The 22924-nt window shown below is 37.1% G+C and overlaps 1 protein-coding gene across 5 annotated transcripts in view; it reads right to left on the bottom strand.

Annotated features, from left to right (window-relative positions):
• Window positions 1–244: 244 nt before the first annotated feature.
• The window catches only part of LOC116171098, a 55592-nt gene continuing 32912 nt past the window's right edge, over window positions 245–22924 (bottom strand). For 2 of the 5 annotated variants that reach the window (XM_031487764.1, XM_031487766.1), the window contains exon 2: window positions 245–3072. In XM_031487764.1, coding sequence (XP_031343624.1) covers window positions 833–3072 — 2240 coding nt within the window. In that variant the 3' untranslated portion in view covers window positions 245–832. Of the gene's footprint in view, window positions 3073–11693; window positions 11829–22924 lie in introns of those variants that run through there. The other 3 variants (XM_031487767.1, XM_031487769.1, XM_031487765.1) reach the window with 3 other exon arrangements.

Raw genomic sequence — 22924 nt, 5'->3', positions numbered from 1 at the left:
AATGTGACTCAACACTCCCTTCTTGATCGGATCCCGTATTTTTCCAGGTGATGTGACATAATACAAACACTATACATAAATGCAATATCATAACGGGTTCCATGACATCGATAAAGCAGAACTCCAAAAATTAACCGACAATAGGAGAAATAAGGAGCTTTCCCTGGACATTATGGGTTGAGTAATTGCGTACTCATTCATGGGCGTACGCAGCTTTTGGTCTAGGGAGGGACAAAAAATAAAATTGGAAGAAAAAAATGTTTAATGAAACACATAATATACATTTTTATTTTTAGTAGGTAATAGTTACTAAAAATTTCGGTATATCGGTAGAATTTTAGGCAAATCTTCGCTCAGCCCGACGGCAGGCGAGCCGGTAGGTACCCTAATTTGTAGCTTAAAACCTCTTTCATTGCTTAAATCTCAAAGGATTGAATTAGAAGCCAACAAAGACAATTCTTACAGATACTTTTTAACAATAACATAAAACGTAACGTGTGGCCAGGCCGGGGCAGCTGCCCCCCCTTGCCCCTCCCTGCGTACGCCCATGTACTCATTTGAGCATATTTGCGCGCAAATATGCTCAAGTCAACTCATAGTTCTATTATTTAGGCTATCTTCTGTAAATATGTACTATCTACTACTTATCTGAGGGTTCTGCTAACATCAAATGTGTTGTATTAGATCAAGTACCTACACACTTTTTTCTCACAACATTTATTAAAACACTGCTTTTTTTCTACAGTTTATATAAATCTCATTTACATAATAATATGGAACGTGATAATCATAATTTATATATTAATATCAATTTTTAATTATAATCGTTCATCTAAGCCGAAACAGTTTCTACAATAGATTTTTTAATTATCTCTCCAAAGTTTTCGTCACAGTTTTCTGTGGTGCCAGTACTGTTCACGCTATTACCAGTTTTATCAATACCAGAACACTCAGAGTTATTGCTGGCAGATACAACATTCGCATTATTTATGTTTGGAAAATTAGCGGTCTCTTCGTAGGCCGTGTAATTATACCTACCATTAAGAAGATCTGAAAATGATTCTATTTTAATGTTGGCCCCGACGGGATTTAAATTAGTGTACTGACTTTCTTTGGAATCCGTACCGCCGGAAAATGGTTCAGAAGAAGGTGCGGGAAAATGGTCATAGTTGTTAGGTTGCTGAAAACCTGGTTCGAAAGATTTCGTTCCAAACTCCGTAGAGTACATGCCTCCATAAGGACTAAACACTGGCGAAAAGTCGGAGAAGCCAGATTGGTACGGTTGGGCGTACTGGTTGGGCGGCGGCGTAAAGGTCGACGTACCACTTGGAAAAACGATATCGGTAAAACGCGGATCGGTGAAATGGAAATTTTGGTTAGCGGGAAAAGGTTGTTTGCGCTCGGAGGAAGACGCATCCTGGGCTACCTCATCCTGGTAGCATTCTTCACGGAAGGTGTACAGGTCTAACGAGTCTTCGCGCGACGGCAAATCTGTAAAACCAGGAGGCGGATGGGATAGTCCTGGACCTTCGCCGGGTGCGCCGTAGTGCAAATTTGTAAAGTTCCCGTTATGCACGCAGGATTCCACTTCCATGTTTGAATTTAGCGTAACATCTTTCAGAAGACTTCCGTTAAATTTTGCACTCCTGCTGTTATTTGATTCTGTCTTCGGATAGTAATTTAACCGTTCATTTTCCATCCAGCTAGTCGACGGTTTGTCAGATTTTTCTTCGCCTTCGGCCTCCTTCTGCTTCTTCTCTAATTCTAGCCTCATCAATGTGTGGATGAAGTGAGTACGAACCCTGACCGGGTTAAACTCAATACGGCCGCTTGAGTTTCCGCAATTGTCGCGTGAGCAGCCACACGGGAAGTTCAACCTGTCCACCTGGCATTTTATACCCGCTTGACTGCAGGAGCACGTATCTGGATCACAGTAGCCTTTACAACCGCACCCACAGAATTCTCGCGATGTACGAATATCGCGGCATTCGTCTTTTTCCAGCGAATCGATTTTTCGTACACCGGCCGATCGTAACAGCGCCCTCCTTTGTCGCGTAGGAACTGGTTGAAGGAAGTAGTAGTTATCCAAGTCCATTTCGGAATCGGAACCGTCGCTGAGTTCTTCGTCGCTTTCACTATCATCGCTTGATGATGTCGCGTTTCGCACGTTTTGTCTCTCCGATCGGAGTCGTTGCAGCAATTGTCTGTGGATGCGCCGCTGTTCGTTGGCATGTTCGTTCATTGAAAATTTACGGACGTGAGAATGCTTGGCACCCATGCCCAAGGTGGAACCTCCTTGAGATGGCACGCAGGTAAAACCCTGCGTTCGCGGGAAGTAGAATACGGTCACGTTATCAAAAGCAATGCTTCGCTTTTTCTTGCACTTCGGCAGGTCTTCTCCTTCGTGTGATATTTTTCGTTTCAGTGTGCTTCGTCGAGGCACAAGGGCTGTTTGTATTGCATCTTCTGCACTGCTCGTCTTGCTTTCTGCAGAAAAGCTTGTGGACGGCACTTCCAAATTTGTTTGATCATTGTTACCAACATCTATCAATGTCGAAGACTGATCTTCGGGAATGCGATTGAGGAAAGAGTTCTCGGTATCGCTTTCTTCAAGCACAGAAGCAACAGCGTCAACGGGCCTTTCTTCGGATATTTCCGAGCCCAGTCCTGAATCGGAACCATCCGAGCGATCGTGTGGTTCTTCGGAAACTTCTTCTGGTGCAGGTAGACTTTCGGTAGCCGAATCTTCACCGTCATTATTTATATCGACCTTACAATCCAGTTCGTTCACAAATTCATTAGTTTGTGGTACGCATTCTACGATTTGATTATTTATTGCAGTTTTTGATTGTAATTCAGTTTTAGAATGTTCACTAACAAATTTATTCGTTACACTTTCATTTGTACTTAAGTCACCGGATAATTTCGAATCTGATTGTACGTTGCATTCGTTCTCACTATTAATTGCATTTTCTTTTGCTTGATTTGATCCCATGTTTGTGTTGTACTGCTGGTATGACGCATTAATCGGTGATTTGCAGTCCACCTCTGGATTATCTTTAGACATTGCCACTGAAAATAAAAAAAAACAGAATTACAATTGGGAATTAGGCAAATCTGGCATTACTTTGGGGTCATATAATTGTCGAAATCTGTTTACAATTAAAAATGATTGTTTACATTGACAAGGTTATTCTACAGAAGGCTACTTTGAAAACTATTTCTGTACGACTGTACAAGGGCATTTATTAGGAAAATTTGACATTTAAGTAATGCACACAACCTGTAACCCTTTTGTTGACGAAAATATTTTGTGTTATTGTAGTTAGTAAGGAAGTGAACTAAACTAACCCAAATAGTACAAGAGATTAAAGGCCGGCATAGCCTTGCGAGTAATGTATCACCCGTTCTTAAAATACACCGTTACTCGGCATTAGTAACCATATGTGAAACTCCGCATGAGTGCTTTAAATTGTGACTGGAGAAGGCACGATTAATAACTCATCACCAAATATAAATTGATACGTTTTATTTTGAACTTCATGAATGCTTACTTTCTAAGAAGAGATTGAAAATCGGAGTCGGAAGATAACAATGGCAGCAGCTTCTAAATCAACTTTAACAGTTGTACAGCAATTGACCTCTACTTATTAATTCATTTCATTAACATTCAAATAAATGCAAAAACATAACTCGTAAACGGTCCCACGACTTCCGTACTGCTTTATGTGTACTTATGCAACATAACTCCGAATGTTGATGAAAAACCAGGAAGAGATCTAAAGCAAAATTCCTTAGCTTTTCTATAATTCCAATAAGCTAAAGTCCGAAAGCTAAACTATTAAAAAGTGACAGAACATTGCATTGAAGGAAATGTGCGTTGGGTATTATGCACCATCGCCAATCGGTCAGGGATGAACGCAGCAAATAACAACGAAAGAATGATGTATAAATAAGAAATTCTATTATAGCAGGGAAAACGTCAAGCTATTTTTTAAAATTTGTATGGCACACATTCAAGGTATACGCTATATATAATTGCAAGAAATTTGTCTTAGTAGGTAGTTCAAAACAGCAGCACTGAGCTGGGTCTGGGTAACGGATGGACAAAACACAATTTACCTTATTAATTTTTACAAAACTGCGCAAGACTATAAATTTGAAAGGCAACCTGGAGATTAATGTTTATCACAATAATAATAATTGCGTATGCAAGTTTCAACGAATAATTAGTATTAAAATTCTGAACAAGGCTTGATTACTATTCAGGTGAGGAACCTTCTACAAAACAATTAGTCATAGCCCGTGCTGCAAAAATGGCATCGCACTCGCATCTAGATCTAATAAATAGATAAAGTGAAAGAAAATCAGCGAGTCACTTTTTAGCGCATTTCCACAAAAATAAAAATAAAATGCGCCATTGTGGCATAAGACTGCAATGGCTGTCCCAAAATATGATCATCTATACGTCTGGGATACTTTTATTTCATTTACGTGTTCCATTCTGCCGTATACTTTCCCATAGTCGCTGTTAAATTTTCTTCCAGGTTAAACGCCATGTGAGGAAATATGGTCCACATCTCACCAGACTTATAGGTACATCCTATTTTATAGGTTACTATTGGACATAATTTTGTAAACCCGTTTAGGTCAAAAGTTGTAGACTTAGTTTATCCACCGATTTTGTTGGAAAAAAAACCAAATGTAGGTATTGCCTTGTAATCCAAGAAGTAATTCCTATTAGAGTGTGATGTTTGGTTAGAAAAACGTCTAAACTGCTTTAAGATGCGCATGTTTTGTATTTTTTATGACAACATGAAAAATATTGTATCTCAAAATTATGAAATGAAAAATCCGATCCTGAAAAAGGGAACGTTACTTTGAATCGTTAATAGTTGAGTCTGCATAATGGAAAATACTCCTTGGTAAATACACCATGATCGCCTTCAAGAATAGGAACCCGAATTCGTGTAATAGTCCGAAGGTCTCTCGTTCAAATCCGCTGCTAGCTTTGTCACACGTAATAATTATCACATCATCTTTGTTCTCACTTTTGTTGTAAACGTTTTAAGTAACACCCGGAGGAAGATCACATAAAAGACATCCTCGAGGACATCTGTGAAAATTGATTTTTTACCGCTGGTACATAAATAATGTTTCAAACTTTAGTGTACTTCATATTTTGCTGGTGGCCTCGCAAACGACGACTGTGTCGCCATTTTGAGAAGTTTATTGACGGGGTGCCCTCTACATTTATTTATACGAGGTGCTAATAACTTTATGAGTAAATTAATAATACGTGACTGGTTTATGCAGATGCGTGACGAAGGCGATCGGCTGGCAGATTTATTTTTAACCGTAAATATATTGCGAAGCGTTACCGTATTAATACCTGAGCGAATAATTTTAGTTTCGGTGTATCATTGTGCTTGCCCCTAGCTAGAGAAATTGTTACCACGAAAGCGTTGGGGTCCCAGCTGCAAGCAATTGCATTGCGTTTTAGCGCATACACCATCAATTTTTTAACGTGTGCTTTCATTCGTTTTTTTAAAAGAGGTCCACAAATAAGAAAATTATGTCGGTCCATGCGCAATCTATTTTGTGACATTTTATTTCAATTTTCTACTATAGAAAGCATCCTTCGCTGATATTTCATAGGAATTGGATCAGAAATAATAAAGAAATGTAGGTCCGCGCATGCGTAATAATTCTCTTTCCTTTTTCAGTCTGCGGAGGCATAATCTATTTTGTTTATGTGCGTTTAGTTCATTTTTTAAGGCGCATATTTCCTTAAAACCGCAGAAAAATCCCTCTATAAATTAAAAAAATCTATGCATGGCGAAATCAATCTTTTGACGTGTGTTTTGAATCCACTTTTATAAGCAGCATTTTGAGTTAAAATTTCAGAAGAAACCGTCCATAAATAAGAAATTTATATCTTAGCACGCGCATTCCATTTTTTTACACGTGATTTTAGCATTAGGAAGCGCCTTCCCCTAAAATTTCAGAAAAGTTCGTTCACAAATACGAAACTTGCATGCGCAATCATTTTTTTTCAGCACATGGACATAAGGAATAATGACAGCAAGTAATAATCATGGTTGCCCACAGAGCCAATTTTCGTTTTCTTTGTCATATCATTTTACAGTTTCCCCAATCAAATTGGGGCCTCTCTCGTCCAAAATGATGGGTAAAGCTGATCAAGTTTCATGTTTGAGTTTCGGCTAATCAATGATAAAAATGCAACATTCAGGCAATCTTGTATGAGCCATAGGTAAATGTGAAAAAGTAAACTGTTGGAAAGGAATTTAGTCGCCATTATCAAAAGTTTAATGTACAGGGTGTTTTAAAAAATTTGACATCGTTACCCAAAAATATACACATATTCAGAAATACTGATACAGCAATCACAGTTTACTACAGGAGTGTTTTTTCTAGCTTCGTAGTCCAATAAATTTAAATACAGTCTGTCCGAGATAAAATTAAAACCTTGATACAAGTAAAACGTTGTGATCACTTTTTGAGTCGTCTCGCATGACAAGCGATAATAAAGTTAGTACACCCATAATGTCGTTCTTCTGTAAACAAATACATGAACATTTTTTATTACAAGCGCATAAATTAAGTCACCTTTCCTTTCAATAAATCCTAAAGAAACAGCAACGGAAAAGGAAGCTGGCAATTAACCACTTACTCACGTTCAAACTTGTCTTATTTTTAATTAAACGTCGATCTTTGGAGTCGCATTGATTAACGCGTTTCATTAACTCGATGCGTGTTCGAGCGCAATAATTTAAACACGTTGTATGCAGGTACTTTGACGAAATTGGCACCTCGTCCAATTTGATTATTGCAATAAAATCCAATCCGATCAATATACGATTCCATATGCAGTAAATCAAAGACATCAATTACTCTGGCATCACCCCCAAAGAAGAAGCAATCGGTATTGTCATGGCAACTCAGTGTATGTATCTGGCTTCAGTGTATATCGCGTATTCACGAAGGACATTTAAAGCGAAAGAGATTGAGAAGAAAAAAAACGAATTCATAATACAATTTGCCTCCCCCTGAATGTGTAGTTCGAGAGTCTTAATTGAATCCATCGACTTCTTGCCAGTAAATCGCGGTCGCAGTTCGTTCCTAATAGCTCTAAGCTCTATGTTTTCTTCGACATCTTTCCCTATCCGTTTTACAAGCATATGGGATTTATACGAGATCACCCTAGTCAATAAAGAGGACAAGTTGAATGCAAGGCAATTATTATTTCTTAGTTTTTTACTACCCGCACGTTAGTAAGGGAGGTTTTGCATTGGGGTAAAAAATGACCCCTCACCTTTTTGACGGAAATACACGTTTTGAAGCACCAGGAATCCAAATCAAACAAAATCTCGATGATGTCGATCCGTCTGTTGGTCTGTACCTACTCTCATTTCCGGCTAAACGGCTGAATCAATTGGAACCAAATTTGGTACACATATTCCTTTTCCCTCTTTGAAAAAGGAAAGTGAAAATAAAATTATCGAAAAAATTCGTAAAGTATACGATTTCCATATCTTGTAGTGTTACGCACGATTTCAGGTTTAACGCCAGCTTTAACTGCATTTATTAGTGTCTCCCGTCTACCATTTTCCAATATTCCGTTGACATATGACAAGACATTCATATGTGACGTTTTGTTTCACCCGAAATATGCATCTGAAGCAAGTCATTTCTGACACTCTGTACCGGGAGCCCGTTGGTGCTTTTTTTAAATTAGAAGTTGTGGTGAATGTGGCAACATGGCACTAACCAGATGTCAAGGTTGTACACAAGGTTGCTAATGTACAATGTTTTTGTGTTTTTGTAATACAATTATCCCAATAAACAAGCTTTAGAAGAATATAACAGAAGTTCTTTGGAGTTGCGCGGTTTTAGAGGTTGCGTATTATAAGATATACAGGGCGGTTTCATTATAGGACAGGTTTCTCAAACATGTTGTTGCTCCATTGTTTTTTGTGGCAAATTTGGTCGCAGGTCGCCCTATTGTTTTTTAAGGCAATGGTCCGGCTGACTAATTGCGTAAGAAAGCTGGTCGCGTCAACTCAATATTCAGGGTTTTTCTAAACGTGCCATTGGTCAAGGGGGACGAAGTTTATTGGTTGACCGAACAAAGATGCCAGCTAGGACTGATTTTGCCGCCATTTTGGAGGTGTGGTTGTAACATTTTAAAAAGTGGGGATTAGAAGAACTTTCCGGAGGTCATTATGCGGGTAGCCGCGAAGTCGGTTTAAATTTTAAGACACGAAAGTGCTAAGCTGGAGCTCTATAATAGAAGGTTAAGTATACGTTAAATCGGGTGAGTATCGCGAGCAATATAATTTCACGGGGTGTGGAGAGTCTAGGGTGAAGTTAAATCGTAGTAACCAATGGGCGAAATCGTGTATGTTGCCAGTAGCGACTTTCATTTAATGAATTTTTCGGTTTACAAAGAGAAACTTTCATAACATATTATAAATATGAAGTAAATTCAATCGTTATTAGGTATATATGAATTAGTGCGCGCCATTTAAAAAATATTGCATAATACGAATAATATCGGAAGTCAGACCCGAGAAATTAAAACTGACTGTTTTCGACGGTAAAATGGAACTGTTCAGTTAAGTGATGTAAGTGTCGCTCATCTGCCGTAAACAATTTTGTAGGCAGATAGGTAAGAAGTTTTAACAAATTAACTCTGACATTTGTATTACATAACATCGAGTATTACTTCAGATTTCAAAATCAATAAAACCTTTCCGCTTCGAACCACAATATTTAGTATCAACCATTTTCTGATCCATTCCATGAGACCTAATCGGAGCTGATCCACTATTCCAAGGTTAGAGGACTCAAGGGATTAGTCGCTGTATAACTAAGTTAAACTTAAATGTTTTATTTGTATTCCATACAGACTGCTGCCTTTAAGGATATTGACGACTCGGTCTATTCATTTTTTAAGCGATTTTAAAGTTTTAAAATGGATTTTCGACAGTATAAAATTTTCGTTGAACTCAGTTAGTAAAAGTTTTCCATTGAAATTTAATACTAAGTAACGGAAGTCTTCTAACTGAGTTAATAAGTATAAAAATTTGTTTGCAAAAATCCGATATTTCGTATTTTGTAATTATTCATTTAAGGGGTTAATTTAAGTGAAAAAAAAGTGGTTACTTCTATAATCGTAGTACATTTTTTTGGCACTAGTATGTTTCAACGAAACTAATATTGATTTTTAGAGAGCTGTAAAAGAACGCGCCGAACTTGATTGATTTTAACAGTTCAACATATGTCATTTTGATATTGTGTATTTATTTGTCATCAAAGTGATAGCAAGCAGGAGACTATTTTGAAAATAGATCCACTTTCCTAACGAAATTGTGTCAAAGTAAATATGAGCTAGCCGTAGGTACCTTTTGAGCAAAAATCTACTAACGTTACTGTAAAAGGTTAAAATTTAACATTATGATCAAACATTTGCAACCCTGTATGTAACTAACCGTTACAACTTCGTTCACGACATATATCCATATTCATACTTGAAGTTATAACCCCCAACCCCACCCTTTTCCCATTCTCACATGTGCGACTCGTAGAAATCGATTGGCAAACATTTAGAATCGCTATCTCTTTTCATTCCCGAGATGAAAAGATGGACAGATGGACGGACAAGCTAGCACACACACAACGGTTTTTTTTACCTTACCTGAATATAATTTGGGCAGAGCAGTTTGATTTTTTGTGCACGTTTTAATGCACGGTTATTATATACCCAAAAACGAGAAACACACGCGTTTCATCTTTAATTGTCATTTGACCTTCTAACATTGCGCATACTGCCATGTATTTCTTTTTATGAACCGCACGTGAGTGCTATTAGATTAGAACGATCTTATATTGTATGCGAGATTGTTTTAGAGCCTACACGTGTTGTTTGAAGATACTATCTCAAAATAGTACCAATTTTCAGGGATCATATGGCTTAAATTGAGTAATTCAGAGAGTAATTAGTAAAATGCGACAACTTTGTCCAACGTCGCGTCGATTCAGTTGTGACAAAGAACATGAAATTGTGAGCAACTAAATTCGGATAGTTCCTAAAGAGCAACTGCCATTCCAAAATGAGCGCCGATAATAAATCCTCGAAATAAACGAAATCAACTGGAAACGGTTTGTACATGTAGTGATCCAGAAATCTACAAAAGTTGGCGATAACAAAGACCATAGACTCTAGAAAAAATTGCAACGGACATCGCAAAAGAATTTATTGTGATATTGGAATGAATTATAACATGAACTTTGGGCCTGATTTGGAAGAATGCTCAATTTCTTTTGACATACTTAATTGTTACATCCTGTAGTAGTGCAAGATATTGAAGTTTGTAACATATAAAAAGCTTCTTAGTTTCCGATGAGCCGAACATCCCCAAAACCATCTTTCAATTTTTCACTCCTTTTGTACAGCAATTGTGCTGGAATAGTTATTTGTACAACTAAAACGCATTTTCCAAAGCTAAATCAGCAAACAGTATTTACATGTTTTTTTGCCAAAAATGCATAACCATTGGCATAATTTTAATTTGTGTACAATTTTTGATGTTTTTAAAAAGGACTAGTCACGCCCTACTTGGTTTCGTCCTTGATTATAACAAATGTAGTGTAGATTAACTCTCAAAATGATGACGTATGAATTGAATGAAATTTGCAGGTGCGTTCCTTTGTTAAGTTTGATTAATTTCAAGTGCCTGCGTGATATGTGTTCGTTAATAGTTATTTGTACAACTAGTTTTGAAAGTGATACTTTTTTTCAAGAATTTGCAGTTTGATTAATGAGGGCGACGTCAGCTATGTACAGTTTTGAAGAATTTGTGGTCGGGGTGTTTGTGCTTTGCCGGGATCCGTTTCTGCCGCCAGTGAAGTGTCCTTGTATACCACTTATACCCGTAGGACGGGTGTATTGCAAAATTATTACAATTTTTAAATTATCGGATTTGGGTAATCAGATGATTTTTTTTTAATTTGGTAATATATTTGAAAACAATAACATTTTTGGATAGAGAATGAAGAGACCTTTTAAACTATAGCATAAGCCCATACTTTCTATTTAAAAAATTGAGAGTTGTGACTACTTGAAGGGAGTTGCAGGTAGGGATCACGTTTTCACGTTGAACAAACAATGTCAATTTATAATTTAAATTTGGCATTAAAATAAAAAACAGAGACAGAACGATTTGTGTTTTGATTTATATCTAGATGTAGGATTAATGAAATATAGTACCTACGTCTTATTGTACCATGGTACCTACCAAACTTCACGAAAATTACAAATTTGTAATAATCTAAAAAGCACTCACATACATATTACATTGCATTTGAATAGAATAACATACCTAGTTACATAGTATCAATATTCGATTATAGTTTGGCTATGAGAATCACCGTGGTTTAAGGCGCGATGCTACCACACAAGAAACAAATATCTAGCAGCCGATGGACATTTTTGAACAGAATTATAGCGACGTTACTTACGATAATGCTAATTACGTCACCACTTGATAAACCACTTTACTATTTAAGTTGGTGTATGTGTTTACGACCAATGGCGACATTTTTTCAAAGTTAATAAACATAAACCAATTAAAACTTATCTAAAATTTAACTAACTTAAATATACTCACTACATCTTTACCATCATCACGTAAAATTACATCACTACTTCAGTGTCTAGCAAATCTTATGTAGCCTTGGCCTTGTTGAATTAGAATAATAATTAGGCAAAAACGCGAGTTCTTTGCTTTCGCGATAATACCATTTTCCATTGGAATCGATCAAACAAATAATCTTAAGTGTCTACACCACGCAACCTTGATGAGTTCTCACGCCGTAAATGGGCACAATGACAATCGTTCGTTTCCTTGGACATCCACTCGAAAAACTTTCCATTTTTTACTTGCGAGTTGGGGGGTGACGCATGAGGAAAAATGAAATGCCACTGCGCTCGGTTTTGAGAACCTTGATTGTGTTGGAAGTTTCATCGTTTCATCATCAACAGTATTGTTTGCAAAAAAGGTCGTTGATTCATCGAATGAATTGTTTCTGTGTGATTCAATTGACTCATCTCTACATGACAAACTTACGATAGAGATCATGAACCTCATTAGGCTTTTAAAACTGTACAAATTGATTAATATAATCCAAGGTGCTTCAAGATGCCATCAAGAAGTTTTACAGAGACCCTGCAAACACCTCTGTTGGAGCAATGCGATTGTCAGGGCGAAAACCACGTTGGATTGATTGTTCAATAAAAGCTAAACATTAAATCTTGTAAGGAAATGTTACTACAATATAAGAATATTAAGAGATGTCACAGAGATGGAGTCTTGGAGGAGATTTATTTAATTATTATCCCTCTCTTGTTTTGGGCCCTCAACAGGTTTGCGCCCAATTACACAGTGACCCGCATAATGTTTTTTAGAGGTGCCTCTGCAGAAGGTCTTACGTTGTTCTATACTACTACGGTATTTACCTTACGAATTTTGAACACTGCAGGACAACCTAATTCGGAGCAGCCGGCAGAATGCTCCAAACTGGTCTAAGGTAATTCTCATCTCTGCCACAGATGAAAAATTCACCTCCACCCAGGTTCGAACACCCGACCTCCGGATTTATAGTCCAACGCTCTACCACTGAGTCATAAAGCCGATTAAGGATAAGGATTAAGGAATGTTACAAACAAGTATTAATTGTGCACAACTCTTGTGCAGATCAAGCGCATTTTTTTAAACCGAAATAGATTAGTAAATGGTTGTAGCCTGCTATATTTATCAATGTTTTCTTTCTTATTAGATGATTATCGTAATAGGGAGACTTCACCAAGAGATACGACTCGTCTAGACAATTCATTTTGCCTTTGTGGGTACTTTCCTCCGACATAGCGTTTACGTAATATTCGCTCGTAAAGTTTTGACATCACTCATAGATATATTTATTACATACCTCCCAATCGCCCTTTGTGGGTACCTTCCTTCGGGAATCTGTTCTTGAGATATAATAAGGTACTATTTATATCCGATCACGATAAGGGGTCGAGGAAGAGGCTATGGTTGGTAGAAATTAATTCCTTTCATTAGGGTACCATGAAGGATAAAACCAGTCCCCCTCCCCCTTCCTCCACAATCCCCTTTTTTGATAAGGAGTCCGAAAGTAGGGCGGTAGTTGGTAGTTGGTAGAAAACAGTTCCTTTTTGAGACCTTTAATTAGAATACTATGAAAGATCAAATTAATTTCTACCTGAGTTATGTCAGGGTCGGTTTAGTCACAAGAAGCCAATACGATGGACCGGAAAATACACAAAAATTACAAAAAGATTATTGTTTTTTTTTTAAATTATTCTGAATAAATATTAATGTTTTTAAATTCTTGTTATATTTTTTAAAAGAAATTTAATATGTTATCTTTTTAGATTAAACTATATAATATGCTCCATTTAAAAAAATGAGGTTAGGTCCGATAACTTTTTTAGCTGGCCCGGTATCCCTATTTTAAAAACGGTAGGTAGATATCTCGGTATATATTATACAACAATCACTGAGTGATGTTTTGATGGCGAGCTAAAAATTTACTATTTTTCTATGGCGAGCGATGTCCGGTTTTGATTTCGATCGCCATAGAAAAATAGTAAATCATTAGTTCGCCATCAAAACGTCACATCCATATCAGGGAATAAGATGGAACAATTCATAAAACACAATATAAAGAAACTTTTGTACATTTTTCTGTATCTCTTTAACTAAGAAAAATGATCATTCTGAAATTGACAATTTTGGATTTTCCTCTGTATTTCTTATTTCGAAGATTTTGATATCGTTTTGAGTTTGGGCCAAAAAAGCACATGCCGCATAGTTTATATAAGTGTCGAAACTAGGACACCTTGTACAATGGAAAATCATTACATTGATTTTTAAATTAATTAATTGTGGAGCTAATTACATACTTGAAAATAATTGATTTTACTAGTAGTACTAGTGTATATCGTTGAAAAGCAGTTGAAAAGATACAGACTGCGCATGACGACGCAACTGAATATGACATCGGCAACTACTTGTCGATTGTGATTCTTACTTCAGTGACGTTCAGTTGGGCGCATCTTACTATATAGTATTATGCTCGGTATGATGACTACGGCACTGGAAACATTCAAGTAAATCGCGCAAACTCGTTCAATGCGCATCTAAATGTCTCGCCATATGCTTTGGTTGAACACGTAAAAATCCAATATGACGCCCATAAAAACTCTTCATAAATAACAAAGCTTCTCGTTTAATTAATTCGACTATATCTGGGTCACACTGTATACACTCATGCTCGCACTCACGTGAAGTTAGCAACAGCTTTCCATAATTGGTTTGCATATTTACTGTGAAGTTAGTAATCAGTATTCAGCAATACACATGCAAACCATGTAATAAAATATTGAGAAACTCAAAACGGCGACCAACCACCCTTGCGTTGCGCAATTTCAAGTAAAAATCCAGCTTTGAGAATGAGAGACAGAGATTGGTCCCTTAATCTATCCTAACTTCAACCTCAACAATGAATATAAAATTAAATCGACCCCAACTCCTAATGTAACAACTTGAAAGTGTTTTTAGCTTCCTAGCATGTGCTAGGTAGCTATTGCGATAGCCGTTTTTTGAACATTTCAAAATTTCATCAAATGTCGACGTTTTAGACCATTTTAAGCAACTTTTAAAGAATAAAATTTTTTTCCGTCTGTATACGTACGTACGTACGTTTGTTGGCAATTTTCTGAGAAAACGGCTCGACGGATTTTGTTGAAATTTTGTATATATGTTTTAGGCATACCGAACAGAAAAATAACGGGCCGGATTTTTGAAAAAAAATTTTGGAGCGCCGTAACGGCATCGAACTTTTTTTTTCAAATAGCAACCTAAAATTTTTATTCTATTATTTGGAAGACCTTATTTTCCTGTGTACAACCTACAAAAAATTGGGCCGGGTTATATTATCAAAAAACGGAGAAAAAAATTGTCAAAGTCAAAAAATTGTGTTGCATATGTGCAAAACGCAACGATCTTGTTTCTGAAGCAATTTAAACGAAATTTCTATGGTAAGTCCCTTTAATAAAAGCAAACAAAATTCATGCGCAAAAATCGTGTTGCGCATGCGCAGAAATGCAATTTTCTTATTTATGGAACAATTAAAACGAAATTTGGATGGTAGGTCCTCCTAATAAAAGAAAACAAAATGCATGTGCAAAACATCGAGTTGCGCATGTGCAACATCCAACTTTCTTATTTATGGAGCAATTTTAACGAAAATTGGATGGTAGGTCCCTCTAATAAAAGCAAACAAAATGCATGCGCAAAAATCGTGTTGCGCATGCGCAGAAATGCAACTTTCTTATTTATGGAACAATTTTAACGAAATTTAGATGGTAGGTCCTTTTAATAAAAGCTAACAAAATGCATGCGCAAAAAATAGTGTTGCGCATGTGCAACATCCAACTTTCTTATTTAAGGAGCAATTTTAACGAAATTTGGATGGTAGGTCCCTCTAATAAAAGCAGTGCGTACATATGTTGGCAATTTTTGGTTTCAGCTAGGAAGCTATTCTGTCAAGAATTTGACACCTGGTTATTTTGGTCGCGCGGTTTCTAATAAAAACCCATTTTTGATAGACACAAAATTTAGACAAGAATTAAATACAATCCCTTAATCTACCTTACCTTGACGGCGATCTGAAAACGTAATTCACCCCATCCCCTAATATACCAACTTTTGAAAGTACTTATTTAAACGGTTGTAATAAAAATGCACTTTTTATATTCAGAGACGAAGTTTAGACTAAAATCAATCTCTTACTCGACCTTACCGTAATTTCCGACAACGGTCCTCATACGGAATATACCCCAACCCCCAATCTAACAATTTTTCCAAGTTAATCTATCAACTTTGAAATCGCGCGAAGCAAAAATTGACACTTTAAATTAGGGGTAGGGGTAGATTATGTTATTATGATCGTTGTCGAGGATTAATGTAGGATAGATCAAGGGGTCGTATTTTAATTTAGTTTTTGTGTAAATTTTGTATCTCAATGTTAAAAACGGATTTTATTTGAAACTGCGCAATGCAAAAGTTACATTAAGGGTTGCGGTAGATCACGGTTTATGATGGCCGTGAAGAGTGCTAACTTCACAGTAAATATGTAACTCACGAAGTAAATCTACTACTACCTTCACGCGTGTACTGTATCCATTACCAAAGTGGGATTTAATCTTCGGGCCAGGTGCCAATCGTCACGTGCCCCCCCCCCCCCGACCAGTCGGCCCCCTTGTGTGCATCCACCCACCCTCCTCTTTACATCCAGAACTTAGATCTCGTCTAGTAGTGCTGGGACGTTTTTCCGATTATGGATCATTATTGACTAACGATATGGAATCGGAAAAATTTACTGTGGCTAGCACATATACATACCACCCGCACATCAGCGCATGCGCGTTCTGCTCAAAAGCTTTTCAGTTCTCCCATTTATGTCAACAAAATGTGTTCCAAATTTGGTTCCAATCGGAATCCGGAAACGAGGGTACAGACAGACTGACCGACATCATCGACGTTTGTTTGATTCGGATTCTTGGTGCGAGTATTTATTTAAAAACGTGTGTGGGAAGGGGGGGATTTTTTTACCCCAATGTCCAATCCTGAGTCGTGTAGATGATCGCTGCTTTGATTTGAAATTGAAGAGCTAAATACCATGATTCCAAACCGAATAGGTATTCCGAGGGCAGGTAAGCGTCAATGTTAATTGGTATTTGAATTATTGTTCGTATTTAACGTGAGTTTCTTATTCTCAATTTCACGCACTTATTTTGCACGTACACAATTTATTTTTATTTATTTATTTTCCCTCTCTTGTTCTGGGCCCTCAACAGACTTGCGCTCAATTACAGAGTGACCCACATAATGCTTTTTGAGGTGCCTCTGCAGAAGGTCTTAAGTTGGTCTATACTACTCCGGTATTTACCTTACGAATTAGGAAAACCGCAGGAAAACCTAATTCGGAGTAGCCGGCAGACTGCTCGAAACTGGTCTAAGGCACCCGAACTCCGGATTTATAGTCCAACGCTCTACCACTGAACCATAAAGCTTTGTTACCGAGTTTGTTACCATAGACGTATGCCATAGCAACATATAAAAACACCCTGCTATTCTAACTAAAAATATAAAAACTACCCTGCGATAATTTTCAAGTGGGTGACCCGACCCAACTTCGCTTACGTTTTAACGCACATTGACTCTTTCGCAGCTCAATATAATTCCTCTGAGGGCTTGACGCGAATAAATTCCCATTACTTTTCTTTCACGGCCATTCTGAGGCGCACAACTTTTTCTGCGAATAAAGGCTAATTTTGTCATCCAATCAGAATCCTTGGAGCCAGTAACTCAAGCTATACGTGAAGCAATTCACACGCTTCATAATGACGGTTACGATCCTTGCAAAATCGCTCTGTAATTCTAGTTGAATTCGTCGTGTCCCAAGGCTTCCCGGCGCATTAAGCTTTCACACGCATTTCAAAAGTCAGGATCGTATTTCTGGAACACTCGCCTACATGCAATATCGAAAAAATTTAAGTAAAATTCGAATCGAATAAAATCAGTCAACGGGTTCCCGTTACACTCGGGTTGTTTCATCTACAAAATAAACGTAGCTGTTCCCAACGGAAGGTTTGGTATTTTCTATTTTCTGCGATGTGTTTTTGGCCTTGGAAATGTTACCGTGTGTCATTTCATGTTCTGGCGTTTGGTTTCAGAGTAGTACTCGAACACCCAAGTCACACCATCTGTAACACATGTTCCAGGAAACGGGGATCATTTTCAATCGATTCCAAAAAGTCAACGCATCTTGTGATCCTGAGGTCCTTTTCGTGACGAGAAAGGCGTTTCAGAACCATTTTGGCGCACACCTCTCTTACCCCCAATTCAGTGTTTAACAGAAGATGAACGGTGGTGTGACTCAAGATCAACTCTTTCCCATTCATTCTGACTGTCAAGCGACGATCCAAACGCACAAGATCCCGGTCTTTGACAACATTTTCAGCTTGCAGACCTTCCGCTGCGATGTTCATCTACAAAAGTTCAATCCACTCTCTTCCTTCTGGGAATGCCTTAAAACACGGAAAAACCTGGGCCCTTTATAAAACACTGCCTCCGTAGGCTTGCTGAAGCTTTTCAAATGTTTCAGTTACAAAGTCTGAGACAAAACCTGATGGCACATTGTTGCTCGAAATTGTTGTCGCTCATTTCAGCACACAAAAAACCTACATTCAAAGCACTTCTAACTTATATTGACAACGCATGAGATGTTCAACTATCTCCCCTCCATGTCCCGCTTTCCTAGTGTTACTCGATCATACGGTACATTGTCATTAATTTATTGACAGACCTGGTATTTTGAGGTTAACATTTTGTTATTTTCCATGGTGTTTGAGTGCTACCGTCATCTTAATTTTTTTAAATAGCAACATAGGTCATGTGATCCGCCAATAAAAAGTTTATTTTTTACTACCTTAGTCATGTATATTGTATGGTCTCGTGTATGGTGTTCATTTAGAGAATAGGTAATGCAGAAAAATTAGAAAAAACCTCATCATACGCTTGGCTGGCTAATGTATTGCACTTAAAAGTTAGATAGCTTTAAAGTCAAAAATATATTTAAGTATGGGGCGCAGCGAAATAAATACTTTACATTTTATAAGATTCCGTTATTTTCAAATTTTCATATAAAATGAAACATTTTCATCTTTGTTCTTGGTGGGTGCAAGGACCCCTAGTCGACACGGGGTTCCTAGGTAGTTGCCTAATCTGCCTACTGGTTAATCCGGCAGTGTTTTTATATGAACCAGAAACAACGTACACACTGTATTGAGTAGCATTTTTGAAATTAAAACAAATACAATGATGTATGGCACAATATGATTATTATTAGCCAAATCATTTAAAGGAACCATCAATGAATTGTTTTGACATTTTGTTAACGCCTACTACACCAAAATGTTAATGTTTATTATTTAAGTCAGGAAAAATGCTTGTTATTCAATTTTTAACATTGTGGTGCAGTAGGCGTTGGCAAAATGTCAAAATAATTCATTGATGGTTCCTTTAAATGGCATATCTAATAAAAAATATTGAGCCGCACACCCGGCCGCACATAATAGTATTCGTAGTAGAAAGTGCTACCCGATACAGTATGTACTTTTTTTTCGGTGCATATTAAAAATATGAAATTAATGGTTGTTCAAAGAGGAAACGTCGCAGTAAAAATCTGTGGGCACCATTTTGTAGAGCTTAAAAAGTGTGATTTGTTGACATCTTTTCGAAAAGAGTAAAAAATATAATAAGTATAAAAGGCGGTATTATTTCATTAAAAACCTTCATAAATAAAACATACAGTATGCGTAAACAGTAATTTTGAAACCGGTCTTAGTTTTAGTTTCATTCAAAGTGCCTACATGTGATATTTTGCATGCGCCTAACCAAATTTTAACACCAGTGTTAGATTTGCTTGTATTCGAAGTGCCTATGTATTAAAATTCATTTAAATGCTTCAGTAAATAAGGAAGTTGGCATTGCGCATGCGCACAACCAAAATTTGCAACTGGTGTAGTCTAAGCGGTACATATTAAAAATCGAAAAAATCTGACGAACAATGCAGAAAGCAAGCCACTTGCCATAAACGATGTGTCTGTCCAATAGATCGATTTGACTCGCAGCACTCCCTTCCCCCACCCTGTGGAACCAATATGGCGGCCATTTAGGAAAAAAACTGTCACTGACTAAAAAATAAATATTTATATTTCAATGATGGCATGGGGGTGATCGTTTAAGGATAATTTGAGGTCGCTGATTTCAAATCTGCGACAAAAAAATCAAAATTCAAGCAATTTACATCCTAATTAGTCATTTAAATATTATAAAAATACTACTACAAATACATTTTACTAATAAAAAGTAAAACCATCTTTAGTTTAAAAATTTGTAGAGGGCGAAGGAGGAGAGATATTGCGATGCGAAGCCGAGCTATGGACCGTTAGAAATCAGAGCGAGCGGAGCCGAGCGTATGCCTCATCAAATCCAAAAAGTGTTACCAAAATTAAAAAATCTTATCTGCAATTATGTGCAGACCTGGATTCCACAAGTTGAATGGAAATTTTCAAAAAATGTCACTTTGTATAGATGATGTTTCCAAAAAAACAAAAATATCCCTCACAAATTCAAAAAAATTAGTCTGCTCAATATCATTTTCTTATCCCACCAAAACTGAAACTGAGAAATTGTCTTTGTTGAACAGGGAACAGTGCGAGGCGAAGCCGAGCTATGCACCTTTACAAATCAGAGTGAGGCGAGGTCGGAGCCGAGCGGATGTCTTCTCAAAAGTAAAAAGTGTTAAAAAGTGTTAATTAAAACATTTTATGTACAATTATGTGCAGATCTGAATTCAACAAGTTGAATCCAAATTTTCAAAAAAAGCTATGGACCGTTACAAATCAGAACCAGGCGAGGCGGCAGAGCCCAGCGTAGGTCTCATTAAAACCAAAAAGTGTTCCCAAAATTAAAAAAAATTATGTGCAGACCTGGATTCGACAAGTTGAATCGAAATTTTCAAAAAAATAGTCACATTGTATAAGTGATGTTTCAAAAAAAACAAAAATATTCCTCACAAATGAAAAAAAATGTTAATTCAGTCTGCTCAATAGCATTTTCTTACCGCACCAAAACTGAAACTGAAAAATTGTCGTTGTTGAACAGTGTAAAGTGCGAGGTGAAGCAGAGTTATGAACCATTACAACCAAACCAACAACCAAAAAGTGTTATCAAAAATTAAAAAATCTTATCTGCAATTATATGTAGATCTGGATTCAAGATGTTGAATCGAAATTTTAAAAAAAAGTCACTTTGTGTAGATGATGTTTCCAAAAAAAAAAAAATTAAAAAAAAAATGTCAATATCATTTTCTTACCGTACCAAAACTGAAACTGAGAAATTGTCTTTGTTGACCAGTAAACAGTGCGAGGCGAAACCGAGCTATGCACCGCTACAAATTAGAGCGAGGCGAGGGGTATGTCTCATCAAAACCAGAAATTGTCGTCAAAATTAAAAAATCTTATGTACAATTATATGCAGATCTGGATTCAACAAGTTGAATCAAAATTTTCACAAACAAACTCGCTTTGTATAGATGATGTTTCCAAAAAACAAAAATATTACTCACAAATTCAAAAAAATTGTATCAGTCTGCTCAATATCATTTTCTTACCGTACCAAAACTGAAATTGAAAAATTGTCTTTGTTGAACAGTGAAAAGTGCGAGGCGAAGCCGAGCTATGGACCGTTACAAATCAGAGTGAGTCGAGGTGGCAGAGCTGCCGGAGCCGAGCGTATGTTTCATCAAAACCAAACAGTGTTATCAAAATTAAACGAGTATAAATTGCAGATACAGCGCATTTTTTTAACCGAAATAGCTTTTGTTTTGACATCACCATTGCAGACGTCTCAATCGCCGTTTGTGAGTCCCTCTTTCGACAATCCGTTCTTGAGGTATAAGGGAATATACTCGATTACGATAAGAGGCCGAGGAGGAGGGCTATGGTTGGTAGAAATTAATTCCTTTCGTTAAGACCTTTCATTAGAGTACCATGAAGAATAAAACAGAGGATAAAACGAATTCAAGCTTAAATTTATTACACCTCAAATTATCCTTAAAACATTACTCGCATGCCATCCTTGAAATACAAATGTATATTTTTTTCGTCAGAAACAGATTTTTTCTTAAATAGCCGCCATATTGGTTCCACATGGTGGGGGAAGGGGGTGCTGCGGGCCAAATCGATCTATTGGACATTAAAATAGACCATGCCAAATGGCATGCTTTCTGCATTATTCTTCAGATTCTTCTGTGTACCGCTTAGCTTAGACTAATAGCAATTTTTCACTTTGAGGAAAATACGCTAAAAATGTAAAAGCTATTATTATTGATGCTATAGGTAACAACAATGGGTTTTTTTCAATATACGTAACTCGATTATGACTCTCATTTGAGTTTTGTATAAAAGATAAGCACGTGTCACGTAAACTTATCTGACGTTTTTATGGAGGTTTTCCGCAAAGTTTGAATATGTAAACGCCGCGTGTTAACTTTTAAAGTTCCCCGCCAAAATATCAATAAGAACTGAGCGCAGAACAGGATGCCACGCTCCAGGGTAACGCGTAGGAGTGGGCTTATTGCACGTAGAAAGGTAAAGAGACGAGGGTGGGAACACTTCCGATCTACTACCGATTAGAATTCCCCACCAATTTGTTTACGCTGGTTTTTATAAATGACTTAGTTAAGAATTCGTGTCTACGTACTTTCACGTAGTGACGCGATCGCCAATTTAAGGTGCAAATTAATTATTAATGAATGCATAATTGTACCGTCTTGGTCTTGAGGTAATCGGCATTGTTTGCATATTGCTTAGCTACCTACTCAAGTCTGTGCAGCTAATATTGCCCCCATACAAATTCAATTCGTCAGTAACGTGCGCATCGATCAATAACTAAATTTACTTGTTGACAGTCAAATTTAAGGAAATTTACTGGGACATACTTTCCAATTGAAGTAGTTTAACTAAAGCGTGTACCTACGTCCTTCCTAGGAAAGAGGTTAGATACGTCCCTCCTTCGCTCACGTTAGTAGTCAACCAAATATTTTCACATCGATTGAAGCTTGTAAAAAAATTACACGTTCCACAATCCTTCGCCTTTGCGCATTGCTGTGCGATATCATATCAAAGCGACCAAAAATAAATAAACGAGTTATCAAAACAGCTTCCCTATTTCTGTTTGTAAACCGT

This window comes from Photinus pyralis, unplaced genomic scaffold, assembly GCF_008802855.1.
Source record: "Photinus pyralis isolate 1611_PpyrPB1 unplaced genomic scaffold, Ppyr1.3 Ppyr1.4_LG5, whole genome shotgun sequence".
NCBI classification, from domain to species: Eukaryota; Metazoa; Arthropoda; class Insecta; order Coleoptera; family Lampyridae; genus Photinus; species Photinus pyralis.
This window is presented reverse-complemented; position numbering and strand designations above follow the sequence as displayed.